This window comes from Aythya fuligula, chromosome 9 (assembly GCF_009819795.1).
Source record: "Aythya fuligula isolate bAytFul2 chromosome 9, bAytFul2.pri, whole genome shotgun sequence".
In the NCBI taxonomy this organism is placed as follows: domain Eukaryota; kingdom Metazoa; phylum Chordata; class Aves; order Anseriformes; family Anatidae; genus Aythya; species Aythya fuligula.
Window position 1 is genome coordinate 4854332 of NC_045567.1, and position 18211 is coordinate 4872542.

The 18211-nt window shown below is 44.5% G+C and overlaps 1 protein-coding gene across 1 annotated transcript; it reads left to right on the forward strand.

Moving 5' to 3' along the window:
• The first annotated feature begins 367 nt into the window (after positions 1–367).
• On the forward strand, positions 368–17707 carry AP1S3 (adaptor related protein complex 1 subunit sigma 3). The gene is made up of 5 exons (XM_032193058.1): positions 368–418; positions 13794–13972; positions 15115–15223; positions 16199–16336; positions 17514–17707. The coding sequence occupies exons 1-5, from the start codon at positions 416–418 to the stop codon at positions 17547–17549; spliced, it is 465 nt and encodes a 154-aa protein (XP_032048949.1). The 5' UTR covers positions 368–415; the 3' UTR covers positions 17550–17707.
• The last annotated feature ends 504 nt before the right edge of the window (positions 17708–18211 follow it).

Here is an 18211-nt window from a genome sequence, read left to right on the forward strand (position 1 = left end):
AAATGAGCAAAAGGATCATATCCCTGCACGTACATCCGCACTGACGGGTATTCTTTACGGTTAAGAGGATGCAGCTGCATGGGTGATCCAGGCATAGACGCGTGTAGGCATAGGCCTAGAATGCCTCATAGACGATGTCTTTACTTGTAGGATCAGGTTGTGTTGGTTGTTTTGTGCTCTGTTCCCAGCAGCCGGGCTCTGCCCCCTCCGGCCGCCCTGGGGCTCCCTCACGGGGCGGCGGCAGGTGCGGGGAGGAGGCGCCGGGGAGTTCCCGTCGGAGCCTTGTGGGAGGGGAGGGAAGGGGAGGGGAAGGGAGGGGAGGGCGCGATGCGGCCGGGGCCTCACCTGGCGGGCGGGAGGCAGCCGGCAGCCAGCCGGGCCGGGCCGGCTCCCAGCCTGCGGCCGCTGCCACACCATGGTAAGCGCGGCCCGAGATGGCGGCGGGGTCCCGCCCGCCATAGCCGGCCCCGGGTTGACCTGGCGGCCGGCCCCGCGGAGCTCGGGGGGAGGTGGTGGGGGACGGGGCACGGGCAGCGCGACCCTCCTGCGGTCTCGGTCCCGGAGGAAAGAAACTTCTCTTTGCCCAGAGATCCCTCTGCTGGGATGAGTGGCCCGAGCCCCGTTTCAGCAGGGGGAAGGTGCTCGGAGGGCTGTGCCAGCAGCAGGTGGGAGCCCCGCTCCCGAGGGAGCTCGGGCAAGGTCTGCGCCTCCGGGCAGGAAAGGAGCGGTGGGCTCGTGTTGTTGCCCCCTGCCCGGCCCGTGGGGTGAGCCTCGGTCATGCCGACAGGCTGGTAGCGAACCAGGAAAACAAGGCTGCTCTGGAGAGAGCTGATGAAGGCTTCCTGTAACCCGAGGAGCTGCAGGAGGATCGGGTTTGCATTCACATGGGGCCTCGTCCTCGGGCTGGCTGGCGTCTGAGCACTGCAGTTTTGGGCAGTGGGTTTTCTTGTGCCAGGAGCACGGGGAAGAGCCCTTTCCCTACACACGTTCCCCTGTGTCTGGTGAGCAGAGGGCTCGTGTAGAGCCTTGCCTCCAGCCCAGGGGCCTCTGCTCGGCTGCCTCGTCTCCCGAGAGCTGTAGGAGCTCGGTCATAGCTCTGCCTCGCTGCCAAGCTTGGCTGAAGTTGTTTCATCAGGTTCAGAAAGTGATGGATGCTCACGTGTGCAGTTTAGTAGAGCCTAAGCTGAAAAACTAACCACTTGAGTAGGGTGCAGTTCATGGCAAAATGATGAGTGGGCAATTGGAGTGACCTATCTGTGTGATAGGGACTGCGTGGGTCTGGGTCTGTTCCTACGGCGTGTGTTGGCGGCTGGTGGAGGTGGCAGCAGCTCTTGTTTGAGCTTTTACCAGCCCTGGATAGGGGCAGCAGCCCACCAGGTTAAAGGGATCCTGCGAGGGAAGCCCTTCAGCCCTGTGCTTGCAGACTGGTGACTGTTTGCTGGGATCAGAAAAGGTCGCCGTGGTTATTCTCTTTTGTTAGATTTGATGACTGACGTCCCCGGAATAATGGCTAGATTTTCCCCAAGGAGGACTGTGGGCTCTGGAGCAGTAAGATGGTCAGTGATGCCTTGTAATTGAGAAAGCATCTCGCTGTTTGATAATTCAGGCTTAGGGCAGGTTCTGCAAGCATGCCCCAAGCTCCTGTCTTGCCCAGTTTGCCTGTTGTGTGCATCTGTGAGATCAGTCACCAGCAGTGCGGCTGCCCAGCAGCCTCTGCTTTCACTGGAGGCTGAATTTTGATGTTTGGCTGTGTCTTCAAAGGTGGAGCTGAGCTGTTTCTTTTCAGTGGTTTGGTCAGAACACACCTCATATTTGTCTAGTGTAGCTAGAAAAATGTACCCTGTCATTGCATTAGCATATAGAATATGTGCAGTAACGAATTTACAGATGGCAATGCAGTCTCCACACCTTAAGTCTTCATACATACATTCAAGCTGGTTACACCCTGAGACAGCCCCACATGTTAATTTCCCTCGTGTAAAGCTTATGTAAATAACTGGAGTTCCTATTTTGCCCTTGAAGGTCAGTAAATATGGGAGGTGATTTCAGGGAAGCTGAGCTCAGAACTCTGCCCTGGTGCATGCACTTCACAAATGCCGGTTCTTAAAGCACTCGCGGTGGTCCCAGGGGAGCAGTGCTTACAGTAGCACTGCTTATTAGCAGTATTGTCTGCTGTATCAATTATAATTTTTTAAACATGTGTATTCTTTGTTTTTCCTGTTCTGAGGCATTGCTATAATAACGCATGCTGGCATTATAACACCCGCTAGTGCTGTCAGCCTTACCCCGTTCTCCTGTTGGGGAACCAGTGCTGATGAAAGGGTGCTTTTGTCAGGGCACTCCTTCGCTTCAAATTCCTCTGTCTGTTGTCCAGCCTCTGTGAAGGGTTGTTGCACTGGGTTACCGGTCAAGAATGAAGGGTTATTGGGTTACAAACCAAGAATAAGCCTTATTCAGGCTCACAGCTGAAGAACTTGCAGCAGGTCACTTAAACTCGTTAGATCGGTTCCTCCTGTTTGCTGTGAGGCAGCTGTGCTGGCCACCACTACCGCGTGGTCTGAGATTGGAATGGAAGGCAATGGTACCACCTCCCAGCAGGAGGGTGGGTTCAATTGTTTGCTCTGCTGCATATCTCCAGGCAAGTTTCAGGAAGGTATCTGCTTAGCAAAGTTTACTTCACATCCTGCTGAGAATGACCGGTTTACTGCTCAGCTGCTACCTGGTGGCAGGTCAAACAAAGGCTTTTTAGAAAAAAGAGACTAAATTCCTCTCCCTGAGGTGTAGTGTTGCAGTGAAGAAGCATTTCCTGAAGGACTGCTTTCTCAGTGCTTAAGAAAGTGAAAGAGCAGGGACTGAACAGAGAGCAGAAACATTTCTTTCCCCAAGGACACGTGTTGCTGTAGTCTCTCGCGTCCGTAAGTGTTGCAACACCTTGATCCTACTGCCACCTCACCGTTATCAGTATAATCTCGATGGGAGTACATGGTTCTGCTTGCATAGCTCTGAGTGCAGAGTTGCTGCCTGCATAGCAAAAGGCCCTGCTTCCCTCCTGCCTGCGCCGCTCATCAGTGCAGTGAGAAAAATCAGTTCTCGTAGGCGTGATCTGAAGCCCCGGAGAAAGTTCAAAAGAATCCCCCTGAGAAATGGGCTCTGCAAACATACTTGGCCTGAATAGAAACAGAGCTGGCAAGCAGTGTTTCCATTTAGCCAGATATTTGATACCCACTGCTGACCGAGAAGCTCGGGTGGAAATATTAGTTGAGGTGACTGCAGGTGCTGACACCTGCCTGGTGTTTGTAAATGAACTCTCAGCTCTTCCGAATATTGACTTTCCCAACAGTCCCAGTGCCCTTAATTGCTAAAATAAACACGGATCTGTAAGAGATGTTTTCAGTGTTTTGCAGAACTTACTATCTGCAGTTTGGAGAAGAATGTGCTCTAAACCTTGCCTGCTTTTTTCCACTCTGATACAGCAGCACATTGGCCTCGCGGAGATGAACTTTGCCTTTAGGAATTTAACTAGGAAAGACAGGAAGGGCAGCAGATAAGAAGAGATGAGAGAAGGCGAGAAAATCACAAGCAAATGAATCCAGTTGGTTGAGGCAGTGTTATGCGTGGTGGGGGAGGTGAGGGAGTGTACATGTGGTATTTCATTGTTTGTCATGCAGTGAACTGTTTGCTTGGGATCTGATAGTAGTGATGGAATGGCATTGCTCTGAGAAGACCCTGAGATGTTTTAGCTTGGAAAGATGACTATAGGGGAAAAACTCAAATGCATGAAATTATGAATACTGCTTCCTCAAGAAATGTCAGAGTACCACCTGTGACGTTGTTAGGCACTAAGAGTAAAGAAAACGAAAGAGAATATTTTTTCATGTAGCGTAGGTGAAAGATCTCTAATCCACTGCCAGGGGTGCCGTGGGTGTTGTATTAGTCAGGCAGTTCACAGAAGAAAAGCCCACAGGTGTGTTGTCTGGGTTTCAGTCCCTAAGTCCTTAATGCTGTGATTCCTGGAGACCGAGGAGTGCCAGCAGAGTGATTTTATGGGTGCCCTGCTTCTTACAGTCTGCCCTCCTGGAAACTGCTTAGATCAGAGTAGTACTTGGGGGAATACAGCATTTGGTGTTCAGTTACCACCCTATCATTCAGCTGGACTTGTGAATACCATTTTGTGGGATTTGCTAGGAAAAAATGTTTTTTAGGGTTCTTCTCAGGAAGTCTGCAGTCTCTGGCTGCTGACGTGATCTTCCTCCAGCTTTGAATGTTCTCTCCTGAATACTCACTATCATTACTAGAGGCTGCCTGGACATCTTGGCTGTGCAGTGGTTGTGATTCACGCTTTACAGTCTCTGGGTAATGTGCTCAGCGTGTGGAGCGTGTCAAAATGTTTGCCTCTTTGCAGCTTTTCTGTATCTTTCTTTTGATACAAAATCCTATGCTTTATAACCGTCGTGTAGACCTTCCGAAGTCACCAGTTGTACGCAGAAGTAGTGAAGGGACAGAGTGATGGAGGCACTGAGGAAACCAGAGGGCCAAGGAGGGCAGGTAGAGCTGCTTCTGCTGCAGTCCCGACAGGATTTATGCTTTGGCACTTGGCGTATGCAGCAGGCGTTTATGTGAGCCAGTTGTAGTCTTTCCAGTGATGCCAAAATTAAACCAGCACTGCTGCTGTAAAAATAATCCTTTTTGTTACCTATGCACAGCTACTGATTGCCGTTCCTTCCCACCCATTTCCCTGCTGTGCTGTTCCTCCAGGCTGTCAGCTGCACTCTCCGGGCTGCTCTGGGTGTGCGCTTTCTTGAGTGGCCAGCCCTGGGCCTTGGCATTTTTGCAGACGCTGTAGTTCAGAGAGGTGTAAGATCCCATCGTATACAAATGGTGTTTGTGAGTAGGGCCGTAGCATGCAGTGGGGGAGGAACAGGAACTAAAATTACCATTTGTGTTTGAAGGCAAGCATGATGTGCCTTTCTGGCCAGACAGCTTTCTGGCCTAATATGTCCTGGATTCGTGGTTCTCAGCATCACAGACGTAACCCCAGGTGCTCTGTGCACCAGTCTCTGTTCTTCACTAACTTGCTGAATTTATGTAAGATGTCTGTCTGCTGTCTTCTTTTCAGGCCTGAGAAGAAAAGATGGCATTAAAAGCCCTCTTCAGCAGCCAGTCAATGTCTGTGGTTGCCTTACAGCTTGCAGGTAGTTTTGCTCAGAGGCTTGCAGCTCCAGATGGCTAGTCAGCCAGTGCAGGGATTCCCACATGGTCATCACCCTCTGCTTAGTGCCCTGAGGTGAGTGATAGACATAAAGCACAAGGAAATAAGAAATGGAATAATTTTTATTTGATGAAAATGCAGAAGTTTACCATGTTGTGCTTTTGTCTCACAGCACATGAAGTGCTCAGAGAGCGTCTGGTTGTCTGCCTGCAGATCTAGAAAAGTCATGGGAATGTCTGAGTGACCAACAACAAAACGAAACGCTCACACCTCACAACCACCGGGCTCAGAAACATGTCAGGTTCTTCAAATAAGTCCTGTTCTACTTGATACCTCTTTCTCCATTTGGCATTTCCCAAGAATTAAGCCACTTACCAGATATCAACTGCTGCTACACCAGGGGGGAATATAAAGGCCGGTGTAGCAGATGACCTGAACAGAGAACAGCTAGTCCTGACACGGGCTCTGAGCCTGGAGACTCAGATCCAATCCCTTGCTTCCCACCACGCTGCTGAGGTTTGTGGCTCCTGCCTGCCTTAGCGCCTGTTCAGGTAACAGGAGAGTGTGCTACAGCTGGACAGGGAACATGAGGGGATGTGACTGTTATGTGACAGCAGCCTGTTATTTCTGAATCTGAACTTGTTAACTGCCTGCATCTGTGTGCATTTCAGCTGTAAAATAAGGCTTTAGCAGATTGGTCCCTTCAGAGCTGTCGTAGCTTCGGGTCCTGTGAGGAGTGAGTGCATGAGCTGAGGGCAGTGGTGGGATGGGACCTCAGGCATGTCCTTTCCTCCAAGACTCAGAACAAGACCTGGATGAATAGCAGAATTAATTTTTCACCCAGAAGCTTGCACTCAATTTTTTTCATTCTGCAGGCAAAACCTGGGGCCAACATAAAGCATTGGGTGAGATCCTGTGCTCTGGTTCTTCCTTCCATAAACAGTAGTTTCTTCTTTCATTTTTCATGTTTAGGTTGTTAAATCCGTGTCTTTTTTTAACCCTAATAAAAAGAGCCATTTTTTAAATGGAAAATTGGGAATGTCTCCACTGAAAATGCCTAAATGAAGTGCTTCAGTGTTTCCAGAAAATTACTCTGATGCTTTTTCAAGTCACTCAAAAAATGATCCAAACTCACGTCTGTCTTCAGTCTCTCCAGAGCTCGTTTTCCCAGTGAGTGGCTCTGTGATGCACAGGAACTGGTGGAGTTGGTGTGAGGCTGCTGCAAGACCTGGGGTGTTCTCAGCCTATGGGGCACTGGTGGCCCCAGCCTGCAGCGCTGTCCCTCTGCTGACTGAGGAGCCAGGGCAATGCTGTCTAACTCGTTGTGTCCCCTGCCCCAGGACAAAGCCTTTTACCTTTGCTCCTGAGAGGTCAGAGGCAAGGGAAGGACACCGCAGTACCACACACAGCAGGGTTCTGCAAATAACTGATAAGGCAAAGTGGAAATGAGAGTAAAAGTGACTGCACCTTTTGCCAGAGTCCATTGGACTAGCTTGCAGCTCTGTTTTTTCACAGGCCTTCTGGAACCAGACTGGGAAAATGGCTTGTGACTGTAAAATAGTCTGAGGCTAAGGTGAATCACAGGCTGCTCAGCTTCTTGTAATAAAAGGATTTTAACATATACACACAAACCCCAGACAGCCTTGGCACTTGCCCTGCTTTCTGGTGAGTCAGTTCACTGGGGCAGTGCTCTCGGCAGTTTGTTCAGCCTCCTGCCTCATCTCCTCCTCCTCAGAGCTGCCTACCCGAGATTTGCTAACCCCAGCAATGCATAAACAAACGCAGATAGGTCTGAGACCCCGGCAAAAGAGATGTGATTACACGGTTAGTAATTGCTCTAAGTGTTCTCAAATGGTGCTGCTCCCTGCGGGGTCGGCCAGCCAACATCCCTGCAGGTGCCAAGGCTGGAGGTGTGAGCACCAGTGCCAGTGGTTGTGGTGTGGCCACCCTTCTGTGCCCGCAGATTGCAGAGTTTGAGGCAGGTTTTATGCACCCTTCCTGCATTGATTTGTTCTCGCTTATTGCCTGGAAAGGAGTCATTCCTCTTGCAGGAATAAAAAAAATAAATAATAAAAATGTTACAAGTTAAGAAAAATGAGACTGAGGAATCTTTTGCATCTACGTCCTGGAGGTTTTTAGGTCTTGTGGTGCAAGGAACCTGACCTTAGTGCTGGTGGGACGCTAGCAGCTGCAAGGAGGAGGCAGGAGGCTGCCCGTGTCGCGGGGAGGAGGTGACGGAAGGAATGCTGCTGGCCTGGGAGAAAGGAGCCAAGGTCAGGAGGGCTGCACGTGGAGCCTGCTGTGGGGGTGAGCGCAGGCGGGGATGTGTCAGCTCCTGCGGCAGGACGAGGGATGCGCAGCTGCTCTGAGAGCTGTTTTCCCAGCCTTTGGTAGGGTCAGAAGTGCTTTTGGCTCAGAAGTTCAGCTCGGCTATACCATTTCAATTATGGGCTTGCTTAACTCAAGTAAGGCTATCGGGAAAGTTGTTGGCTGGATCAATGCCGCGTGGAGTACGGCTCCTTCAGACAGGGTGTGCCGGTCAATTCCAACTCTTACTTCAGTAATAAAGTAAGGATGAGTTCTGCATCATGAAGAGAATAAAATCAATGTGTAACTACAGTCACGTGTGCCTGTAATGATCTGGCACAGGTTTTATTGCATGGACTTTGGATGCATTGTTAAGGGGAAATTGTTCAGAAATGTTCCTAATGGAGATTAAGCTGGAAGGAGCTCGGTGCCAGTTGGACAACAATATGCTACTTTGGCATTCTTCTGTTGCTGTTTTTTCACTTTTTTTTTTTTTTTTTTCCTTACTTGCTTACATCAGAGAGACTGTGTTTTAAATCTTAAAGCTAGGATTCTGCAGCATCCAATAAACCTGTCAGCTTCTGTGATGCCAAGAATAAAACTTTCAGTAACAGTAAACAAATACGGAAACGAACATTTTTAACAAGGTAGCCTGTTCCCAGGGTTTTACATCGTTGCTCTAAAAATCCCCTAGCCCCCAGCACGTATGTATTAAAGGTCAATAGCCAGATGGTGACTTCATGCAACTGAAGAATACCAACATACTTATGCTTGTCTGTTACTCTTCTGCCTCTCCCAGGTGTGTCTAGGATGCTAATACGTTAGGTGAGTAGTTGTCCATACAGTATGTCTTCCTTGCTTTACCCTAATAGCCTGGCTTTCCAAACCATCTATGTGCTCACAATAGATACGTATTTTTCACGGTTATTAATCCTTTTTTTTTTTTTTAGAATAAACATTTTAATGACAGTAGGTTTTGTTCATTTTCAGGTGTGTTGTAAAAATAAGTAGATGTAAAAGAATTCTGGACAGCCATCTGTGTTGAGGAAGACTTTTTTTTGATATCAGAGGTAGGAATGACAAATCATAAAAGACAAGCAGAATATGAACTCAGCTAGACTAAAGCAATACGAGAGGATCAAGCAGACTTCAAGGGAGTCAGAATAAGTTAAAAGAGAACTTTATGATGAAAAGCTGCCTTCTCTCAACCAGGTAGAGCCAGTCAGCCTGGCTTTCCCAAGGCTTCTGTCAGCAGTGGTTGTCATGTCAGCAGCCAAAGGTGTGGCTTTTTTCATCCCATTACCCTTTTTATGTGGTCCATGACTTTTTCTTGATTAGCATATCATATTGCCTCAGCTGGCAACAGCAGGCTTAAACTTCAGATTTTTAAATAGAACTCAAGAGTTTCTGAGTTCTGCCAAGCCGTGTGTTTTAGGACAGTAATTCCTAATTCGCAATTATTAGTTACTTGTTCAGGAGCCTTTCTGTTTGATAGAGGTGGCTTTGATTAAGGAGAGCTCTTAACTGAATTTGGAAAGGTGACAGCTGAAGCACAACCTAAAAACCTCGCTGCTTGAGAGGCAGAGCTGCCTCCCTGAGCAAACCCTTGCCAAACCCCAGCACCCATGAGAGAGAAGCTTGGCTTCATTTCGTGGCCTTCCAGCAGCCCTCTCCTCTCAGCCTTCTCCTCTCCTTTCCTGCCTTCCCTCCCGACGGGTGACTTGCAGTTCTTCCAGGTGCTCCAGAACAGCTTTGAAACCAGTTGGAAAATGCTTTATAGGTGGACGTAGGGAGGCAGAGAACATTGCTAGGGCAGTTTCTGCTCACAGGGGGGTGAATTAGGTTGTCACACCATTGACCCCTTGAGTTCACCTTGCAGAAAGAAGCAAGGCAACTTTTAAATGCTTGTATTGTTGGACAGCAACCTGGAAAAAAATGATGCTGGGAGTCAGGAAAACCTGCTCTGTCTTCCCATGCAGTCTTCTTCATTTGATCTCCTTACTGATGGTTTGTTCTGTATGTAATGCAGTGTAGGCTGGAGTCCTACAGACAGCCTTACTAAACACTGCAGTGCACGTTAAAACCTCTGTAAAAGCTACCAGGGATCCAAGTTTGCAGCCAGTGGGCTGCGTGTGAAGCATTTAGCTGGCTTAGGATGCAAGCCTCCTGTGCTTGGTATTGTTGATGTCTCTTCTATTTACTGTGAAATTATTCTGTGTCAGAAGCCTAACATCTGATTTTCCAGTAGCCCTGGACCTAAGGGTACAGTTTGTCATCCCTGCTAGTTCTGTAGATCTCAATAAAGCAGAAGGCCCATAATTTTCTGACCTGTTGTATCAAGTAGCTACAGCTGGTTCAGAGAGGAGGACAGAGTTCAGGTTTAGAAATCTGGTTTGAATTCTTGATTTCCGAGAAATCTGTTTCTTCAACTAGAAAATAACAGCCTGTAAATACAAAACACAGTCTTTAGGCTACTTACAGACATTTATGGAGATGATTTGGCACCATGCAGTAGGTGGCTGGGTCTGGTTCAGTAAAACAAGCAAATAAAATTACACTCAACTCTCAGACTGAAGCCTGTCTCCTACAGACTCCACATGCGAAGACAGTTGATGCTGTGATAGGAACTGCACTTCTCATTCTGACCCATTCTAGCTTGGACCTAAAAATCCTCTCCAGCGTCACTTGTGGGTCTGGTGGTTTAGTCATAGCCAGCACACCCTGGAGGTGTCCAGAAGGAAACCAAGCGCTCTGCTTCAGAGGTGTTTGGTTCAAAGCAAGTTGTTTGTCTTTGCTTTACTCTGGAATTAGAACTTTTAAAAATCAGAAGGATTGCGGGATAATCTACCTCTATGTCTAGCTTGGCTGCTGAAAGCCAACCCTAAATTCCTTCATCAACATCTTGTTAGTGGCACTATAGAAAAGGAAGTATGTTTCCGCAGTCAAGGAGCAAGGAACAGATGAGCTGTTAGATTGGTGTTTATGCAGTATTTCAACATTTCCAGGTTTGTTGATGCATCAAATCATTGTGGTGAGCTGTAATCAGCAGAGCTATGAGAGTGAAAAATGTGTTGTATCATGTCAAGGTGGCTGGGCAGAGCAAAGCTGAACTGAAAGAAATGGCAATAGCAACATAGCAATTTGGTGTTTACACTTATGAGGCTTAATTCCTCCGAGAATATGATTTTGTTTATCTCCTAGAGAGTTCTCCATTTTGAATGGAGTTTAGAAGGTATAAAAAAAAAAAAAAGAAAGCAAAAAAAAAAAAAAAAGCAGAAGAGTCAAAACAGAGAGAAAAAATATTTTTTTTCCCCTAAGTACTTGCAACTTGAGAGTATACTGCTTTGCGGCAGACTGTAAAACTGGAGATGGACTACAGTAGAGGCTCTTACCAGTTTTACAGCTGTAAATATTTCCATAATAGTAAAATTGATTTATGGGGTATGCAGCTCTGTTTTGCATATAAAATAGAGTATGTATGGAAGACCCAGAAGATAGGATTTTTGAAGCTGGTATATGAATCCTGATGCATTTAAGAGTGTCCATAGATACCTTCTAATTGCAAAGAGTGTTAACTTCACTCATGGAAGTGTTGGTAACACGTCAGCTGCATCTTTACGAAAAATAGTGGTTTTCCAAGCAATTGTAAATGGAGAGCAGCTTGCTTTCCTATGGGTGAAACATGGCATGCTGGAGTATGCTAATCAGCAGAAAATGGCAATAATATTCACAGAATTCCCTGGTTTATTGATATATAGCCTTTTAAAGCCATGGGGTTGCTCTCCTGGAGCTATATTTATTGCTTCCAGATACTCAGGTTTAAGGTCCATAAGGTCCAACAGCTGAACCTAAACTTGAGTACCCTTTCTTTATCTTTGCCTATCAAAGCATTGCAAGCCTAGATGTCTTCCTGAGGGCGTAAGAAACTTTTCTCAAACAGCATGATCTTGTTATGCTGACATGCTCTCAGCTTTTGCTAGGGATTCATTGACTAATTCCCTGCATTTTCAATCAAATCTGGTCATCCTCTCCTATCTGACTCAACGTATTTTTAGAAATTTGTTTATCAAATAGCTGCTGGCTGTGCCTGATTGCTTTTAAATGGACACCTGTGGACCTGCTGCTTTTATCTTCAGAACCTCTGCTCTGCTTTTCAAAAGGCACTCCTCTTCACAAAGGCTCTGGAGCTAATGGTGCTGTGCAGCGAGCAAAAGAGTCTTTTGTTCATCCAGCTTGTCTCTGTGGACGAAGTGTATGGACTGTCCCTTCATCTACCTCGAGGGGGTAACCCTGACAGCTGGAATATTACCATGTCAAAAACCAGCTGGTGATATGGACATCGAAAGGCAAGAACATGGTGCTTTGATCTTCACTGTAATTAGGCCGTGTGTACTGCCAGCAGCATACTTATTTTTATTTAGCAAACTCGTCTGGAGAGCATTACAGTGCTCAACACAAGGCAGCTACAAAATCCTTCTAGTTCTATCAAACACAGTAGGCTAATGATAGTGCGAGCCGTATTTGCAGCCGATTCTGCCACAGGCAGATATGAATAAAACAACCCAATCCACGCTTCCTTAAAATGATCCCGTATTTGAAGTCTTTCCCAATATAGTCAGAACCCTTATCTCCAGGTTACTCAACAACTCTGTGGCCTAATAACTAAAGAATGCTTCTGAATTATGAATATTAACATTTCCTGTAAAATCCAGGGTTGTTTTTTTTTGTTTGTTTGTTTGTTTTTTTTTTTTAAGTAGAAACATCTCAAGTGTGCTTCTCTGCTGGGACTTGATAGTAATTGTGAACCTTAACTTCAGTCTTTACTGGGGAGATGGAGCGATGGAGGAATTATAGGCACAAGAGCTGGCTGGAATAGAAAACAAGAAGGAGAAGGGACTAGGGTGTAGATTGAGAAGTTATAGGGAAGAGGTTGGTCAGCTAATGGAAATGTGGTCATGGTGAGGGACCTGCCAGCCCCGGTCTCTCTTCTGCTGGGAGCTTGCAAGGATCACAAGTCAGTGAGGACAAGGAGGCTGCTGTGCTGCTCCCTAGTCCTGCCAGCACCAGGGGAAGCCTTGTCTCTGCACGGTCATGCAGGTGGCTGCAGGTGGAAATCCTTCCTGGGAGAACATTGCCTCCGAGCCTTGGTGCTGTTGAGAGAAGCCATGGGGATGCCTGTCAAAAAGCAGAGCAGCTCACGATGTCTTCAGCCATTGGGAAGTGTCTTTTGCCCCTTTAGGTTTTTCCGTGTAGCAGAGGACATCTCATTGAGATGGATGTCATCCTCAAATAGATCTCCTGCATTCTTAAAGCCGTTTCTGTGCTGCGGGTAGATGACTTACTAGACTGCTTAAAGGCTTAGTATAGCCAGTTACTTTCATCTGCTTATAAAAGTGCCTGTATAAATGGGCATTGACACTTCTCGCCCAAAGGCCCGCTGGCATTTAAAAGCTAGCACTTCTGTATTTCAATAATACTGCTAATTCTAAGCACAAAAAAAAAAATAAATCACAGGACAAACCATGTAAAATTATGACTGGCTTTGAAATTGAAATTTCGGAACGGTACATCCAGTGCTTCTGTAATGTAACGTCCTGGGTCACTGAGATCCATCCTTTGTTGTCACACTCGTCTGTGTTTCATAAATTCTTCAGTAAAAGTAGTCGAGCTCCCTTTTCAAAGCAGTTGGCTTCTTTCTTCTGCTCCTTACAGCCTCTTCTAGGCTGTTATTTCTTCTACAGCATTCGTTATTTCTTCGTTATTTCTTCTACAGCAGAGTGCAATGCCAGAGCTATTGGTGATGACCATCTCTATCTCAATATTCACTTTCTCATCTTGTGCCACGCTCAGTGCATCTGTGACTCCCCCAGCCCCCTGTAGTCCCCTGTGTACCTGTAGTCCCTTTGCTGACATCTCCAGTCTTGCTGGAGCAGGGGCTGGGGCCCTCTTCTCGCCACCGCAAAGGGGTGATGCTCTTCTATTTCCCCAGGGAAGCAGCAGAATACAAAGCAAAGCCACAGGTTGCCCGAGGTAAGGAAGTGCGGGTGGCAGAGGGTATGAAGGGGATGTGCAGGGAGGGGACATCTGCTAGGGAAAGCAGCAGGAAGGGCAGCATGCCAGCTTCCATCCTCAGCCTCCCCCAGACCTCCCGTCGGGGTTAGAGATGCCTTCGCTGAGGTCTGTGCTGTCCGTGGCAGGCACAGGAATGCCTTCCTGCCAGTGCCCGGGGCAGAGCTGGCTGTGCCCAGCACTAACCTTGTTGCTTTGTTTACTCTAGATACACTTCATACTGCTGTTCAGTCGACAGGGGAAATTAAGACTTCAGAAATGGTACACGACACTACCTGACAAAGAGAAGAAAAAGATCGTTCGAGAAATTGTTCAGATTATTTTGGCTCGCCATCAGAAAACAAGTAGCTTTGTTGACTGGAAAGACCTCAAGCTTGTTTACAAAAGGTGTGAGTAATTTTATGAGAACATGTAATTACTAATCATATAAATAACATGCTAGAGGTGGAAAAATAAAGGCTCACTTTAGCACTTGGGTTTGTTTTTACAATAAGATTTTGGGAACCAGCCATCATAAATATAGCAGCACAATGACCCTGGATAAATTGGCAGGGTAAATTATGGAGTAAAAAAGCATTTGTACAATCTATCAAATGGAAAAAAAAAAAAAAAAAGGAATAATGTAGTAAGTACTTGTAGTTGAAATTCTGTTAGAAGGCTTAGGCTCCTGATTCTTCAGGATGATCTACTGAGAAGTGTGGGCTTCCTCAGGAAGGCTGCAGGAAAGGTTCTGAGGCACTTTCAACATTTTAACAGCTTTTGTCTTTGAAAAACTTTTTGCTCTGGAAAGTGTTAATTCCCATTTCCTTTTTCCAAACAAATAATTTGCACAAGGCTTAGCAATAGCTAACTTCTAATTCTTGTGAAGTGACTTGTAGTAAACAGAAGTAGGTTTAAGATACAGCACATTATACAAATAAGTGATGTCTTCCATTAAGCAAAAATTGCTTTCCTTGCTGTGAAGTGATGGATGTAAACATCTGATCGCATGCTGTGATAAGCTGGGGCTCTGGCCGTGGCACCGGAGAGCTGAGGTAGACTGTTACTCCCATCTTGGAACAATCTAAACAAAGTTTTGGTGCAAGTAAGTTGTGAAGATGGACTTGGAGAAGTAGTTTCATGTTTTCTGGCCCCATGCAGAACACCGTCAGTCATTTGGCAGCCAGCAGGCTTACTGAGATGTAACACTTTCCACCTTTATTTCTTCCTTTATTTTGTTAAGAAAGAGCAGTAACAGCAGCAGGCGAGGGAAATGTTTAAAGTGCTGCTGCCTTACTGTTTGTTTTTTTTTGAGACCAGTCTTGGAGCTGCTTTGCCAAGGGCTAGAGTTTACTTTTCTAACTAAATTAATAATTTGTTTAAAGTACCGGATCTTATTCAGTGCTTTCTAGGACACCATGAGAATGAAAGAAGATTATTTTAGAGACTAGACATTAAATATCACTTCTAAGACTTCTGTAACTTCTAAGAGCCTTTGCTCTTAGTGTGTCCAGCTGTTCACTCTCCTGTTTTTGCCTCTATTTTCCTAGGTATGCTAGTTTGTATTTCTGTTGTGCAATAGAAGACCAGGATAATGAGCTCCTGACACTAGAGGTCGTTCATCGATATGTAGAGCTTCTGGACAGATACTTTGGAAACGTAGGTTTCACTCTCTACCACAAACTGCGTTGCTGTTTAGCTGATAAACAGCTACCTGTTGCTGTTTTGCTTTCTGTTTCCATCTACACTAATTGCCCCTTGGTCTCTGTCAGTCCAAAGGGAAATTCATTATTAGAATATTTTATAAAATAGTTCTGAAAATATCGTAAGATCAAGTTCATATTCTTACTTCTAAATAAAATTAATATTGATGTTTTCTCTGGGAATAGAATTTAAGGGAAAAGCTTGAGAAATATTTTTTTTTAAATGACAACGCTGGGTAACAGTATTTTAATTCTCCTTCCTGACATCTTCAGCTATAAAAACAGCAAATAGATTTTCATAATATTGTGTAACAATTAAGAGCACATAAAGACGAGAAAAAGTGTTGTTGTTGTTTTTTTTTCTTTTCCAAAGAAAAGACCCGAGAAAGGTTCATATTAGTCTGATCTAGTGGGTGGCACATGATTTTTTTTTTTTAATTGTTCTCACTGCTTTAATTCATCTCTTATCTAAATCACTGTGCCATGACTCACGTTTGTACTGCCTCGAAACAAAAAAGCAATTGGTGACTGTAAGGTCACTAGGACAGGGAATTTGTCTTGCTCTGCGTGTGAATATATGTAACCCATATTACACAGGTTGTATAAGACGTTATAACGTTGTATAAGACTATAACGTTAGTAGGCTAGGAAGTCAGCTTTGTTGTCTGAAACCCAGAATGCAGGTAGTGTATTTGATAAAATATAGTAAGTAGAATATCTTTGCTATAAGTCTAGGCTATATATGCGAAGAGAATATGTGCAGAAGCTGCAGTATTGCCTAACATGCAGTGTTCTTCTTCACCTGGCTACCTGCCATGAGAGTGCATATACTGAATACATTTCATCATTTGAAAAAACTTCTACCCCAATACTGTTCATAATGCTGTAAAGTGATTTAAATGTGGGATTTTTTTTTTTTTTTTCCTGCCAGGTGTGTGAGCTGGATATTATCTTTAATTTTGAAAAAGCTTATTTTATTCTTGATGAGTTTATAATTGGTGGAGAAGTACAAGACACTTCAAAGAGGTCTGCAGTGAAAGCCATAGAAGACTCTGACATGTTGCAGGAGGTAAGGCCGAGAAAGACTAAAGGCAAACACCTCATCTTCCTGCATCTTCCTTGTTTGACAGGAGCTTAAAATACAGCTTAGCACTTCTGGTACTTTACTATCCAAGTGTGGTTTAAGTTTAGTTTTAGTAAGTGCAACAACACAATTAAAGGAGCAGTTAGGTGAGCTTTCAACTCAATCCTCTTGCATCTTGCAAAATCATCTGGAAGCTCTTCATATACTGCCCTTGCTTTCTTGCAGTTTAAATGCTATAGTTTCTTGGATGCTATATGAAGAAACAGGTTAAGGTATATCTAAGATATGAAATATATGTACATAATCTAAGAGTACATTTTATGTATACATATAGAAAAATCTATTGCTTCATTAATGCATTGGAAATAATGACCTAAAATGAACATTTAAAATTGGAAAGAGAATGTGCTAGAAAACTCCCATTTTTATTCTTAAACACCTGTGCGGTGTTTCTACGAGGCACAGATGTGTAACCTTTATTCAAAACCCCTCAGAGAATTTCTTCTGTAACTCATAGCGTTGAGCCAGCAATGGCAAAAGCAGCTGAATGTGATAGATCAACTTCAGTTTTCTGGGTACTGAAGGAAAACAGCGTAATGGGAGCTCTAGTTATCTAGTTAGGGACATGCTATGGAGTTTCCCAGTTTTTCAAACTGGGCTGGTGTTAGCGTATGAAACCAGGCCAGCTTCGTACAAAGGTCAGCTAGGCGTGGTGAATTTAGCTACATGTTGTTGTATTTGAAGATCAGATTCCAAAAGGCTGTTAAGGATTTTAAAGTAGAATTATTTCTACATTAATCTGATCTAATTCCATGCAAAAGTACAACTATATATATATATATGTATGTATATATATATATATATATAGTATACAACTATATAAAAAGTACAACTATAGCAAAAGTACAACTATATATATATATAGTATACCACTATATATATAGTTGTACTTTTATATATATATATATATAGTATACAACTATATATATATATAGTTGTACTTTTGCATGGAATTAGATATATATATCTTATATATATATATTAGATATATATAGTATATAGTGTGTATATATATATATAGTAGGACAAGAGGGTTTGGTTCAAAGATTCTAAATTACTCTGCTGCTTCATAATGTATCAATTGTTTTTCTTTTTTCTCCAGACAGTGGAAGAGTACATGAACAAGCCTGCATTTTAATGTTAAAACTACCTGGAAAAGAGAACTGCTATATACACCTGTAAAATTCACTTGCTGAAATTGCTTCTCAATGTGCCAGATCCTCAGAGAAATACCAAAAAACTATAACTAAAGGGGTTTGTTTGTATAATGATCAAGATGAAGGTCAGCTGATGTAGCACAGGGTTTAACAATTCTGTTTGGATTACTCTGCATGTGAGTTTCTGAGAATTGTTTTTACCCTTGATCTAGTTTCTCTTCTCCTTGCTGCACTGAACAGTTTTTTGTATCATGTCTTTTAGCTATGGGTTTTGTCATCATAAAATGTTAATCTGGCAGTACGTGGAAGAGGTATATTTACTGGTTTTGGTCCACTGCTGACCATATGACTCTACTTTTGTACAAATGTCCATTATTTTGAATGTAATGATTTTTCTGCTCTAATAATAATTTTTTTCTAAAAGCCAAATTGTTGTGGGCCCTGATTTAATAAGCTTGTTTTGACAAGATTAACCTCTCTCCTGAAGAAGAAATGTACTTCTCCTTGGCCCAGCCACTTTGAGCTGTAGTGTCTTCCTTCTCTTTTCTGCTCTACTCTGCTAGTAAGACAGTTTTCCAACTGCTATTAGAGCACAGGCTACACTTCCATTTCATCTAGAAGACTGTTCTGACTTGAGGCAGAC

What these genes read in the sequence shown, in the direction of transcription:
- AP1S3 (XM_032193058.1), top strand. An exon ending in TGGACAGATACTTTGGAAAC is followed by an intron (nt 15,224 to 16,198) that starts GTAGGTTTCACT and finishes TTTTCCTGCCAG; the next exon opens with GTGTGTGAGCTGGATATTAT. An exon ending in ACTCTGACATGTTGCAGGAG is followed by an intron (nt 16,337 to 17,513) that starts GTAAGGCCGAGA and finishes TTTTTTCTCCAG; the next exon opens with ACAGTGGAAGAGTACATGAA.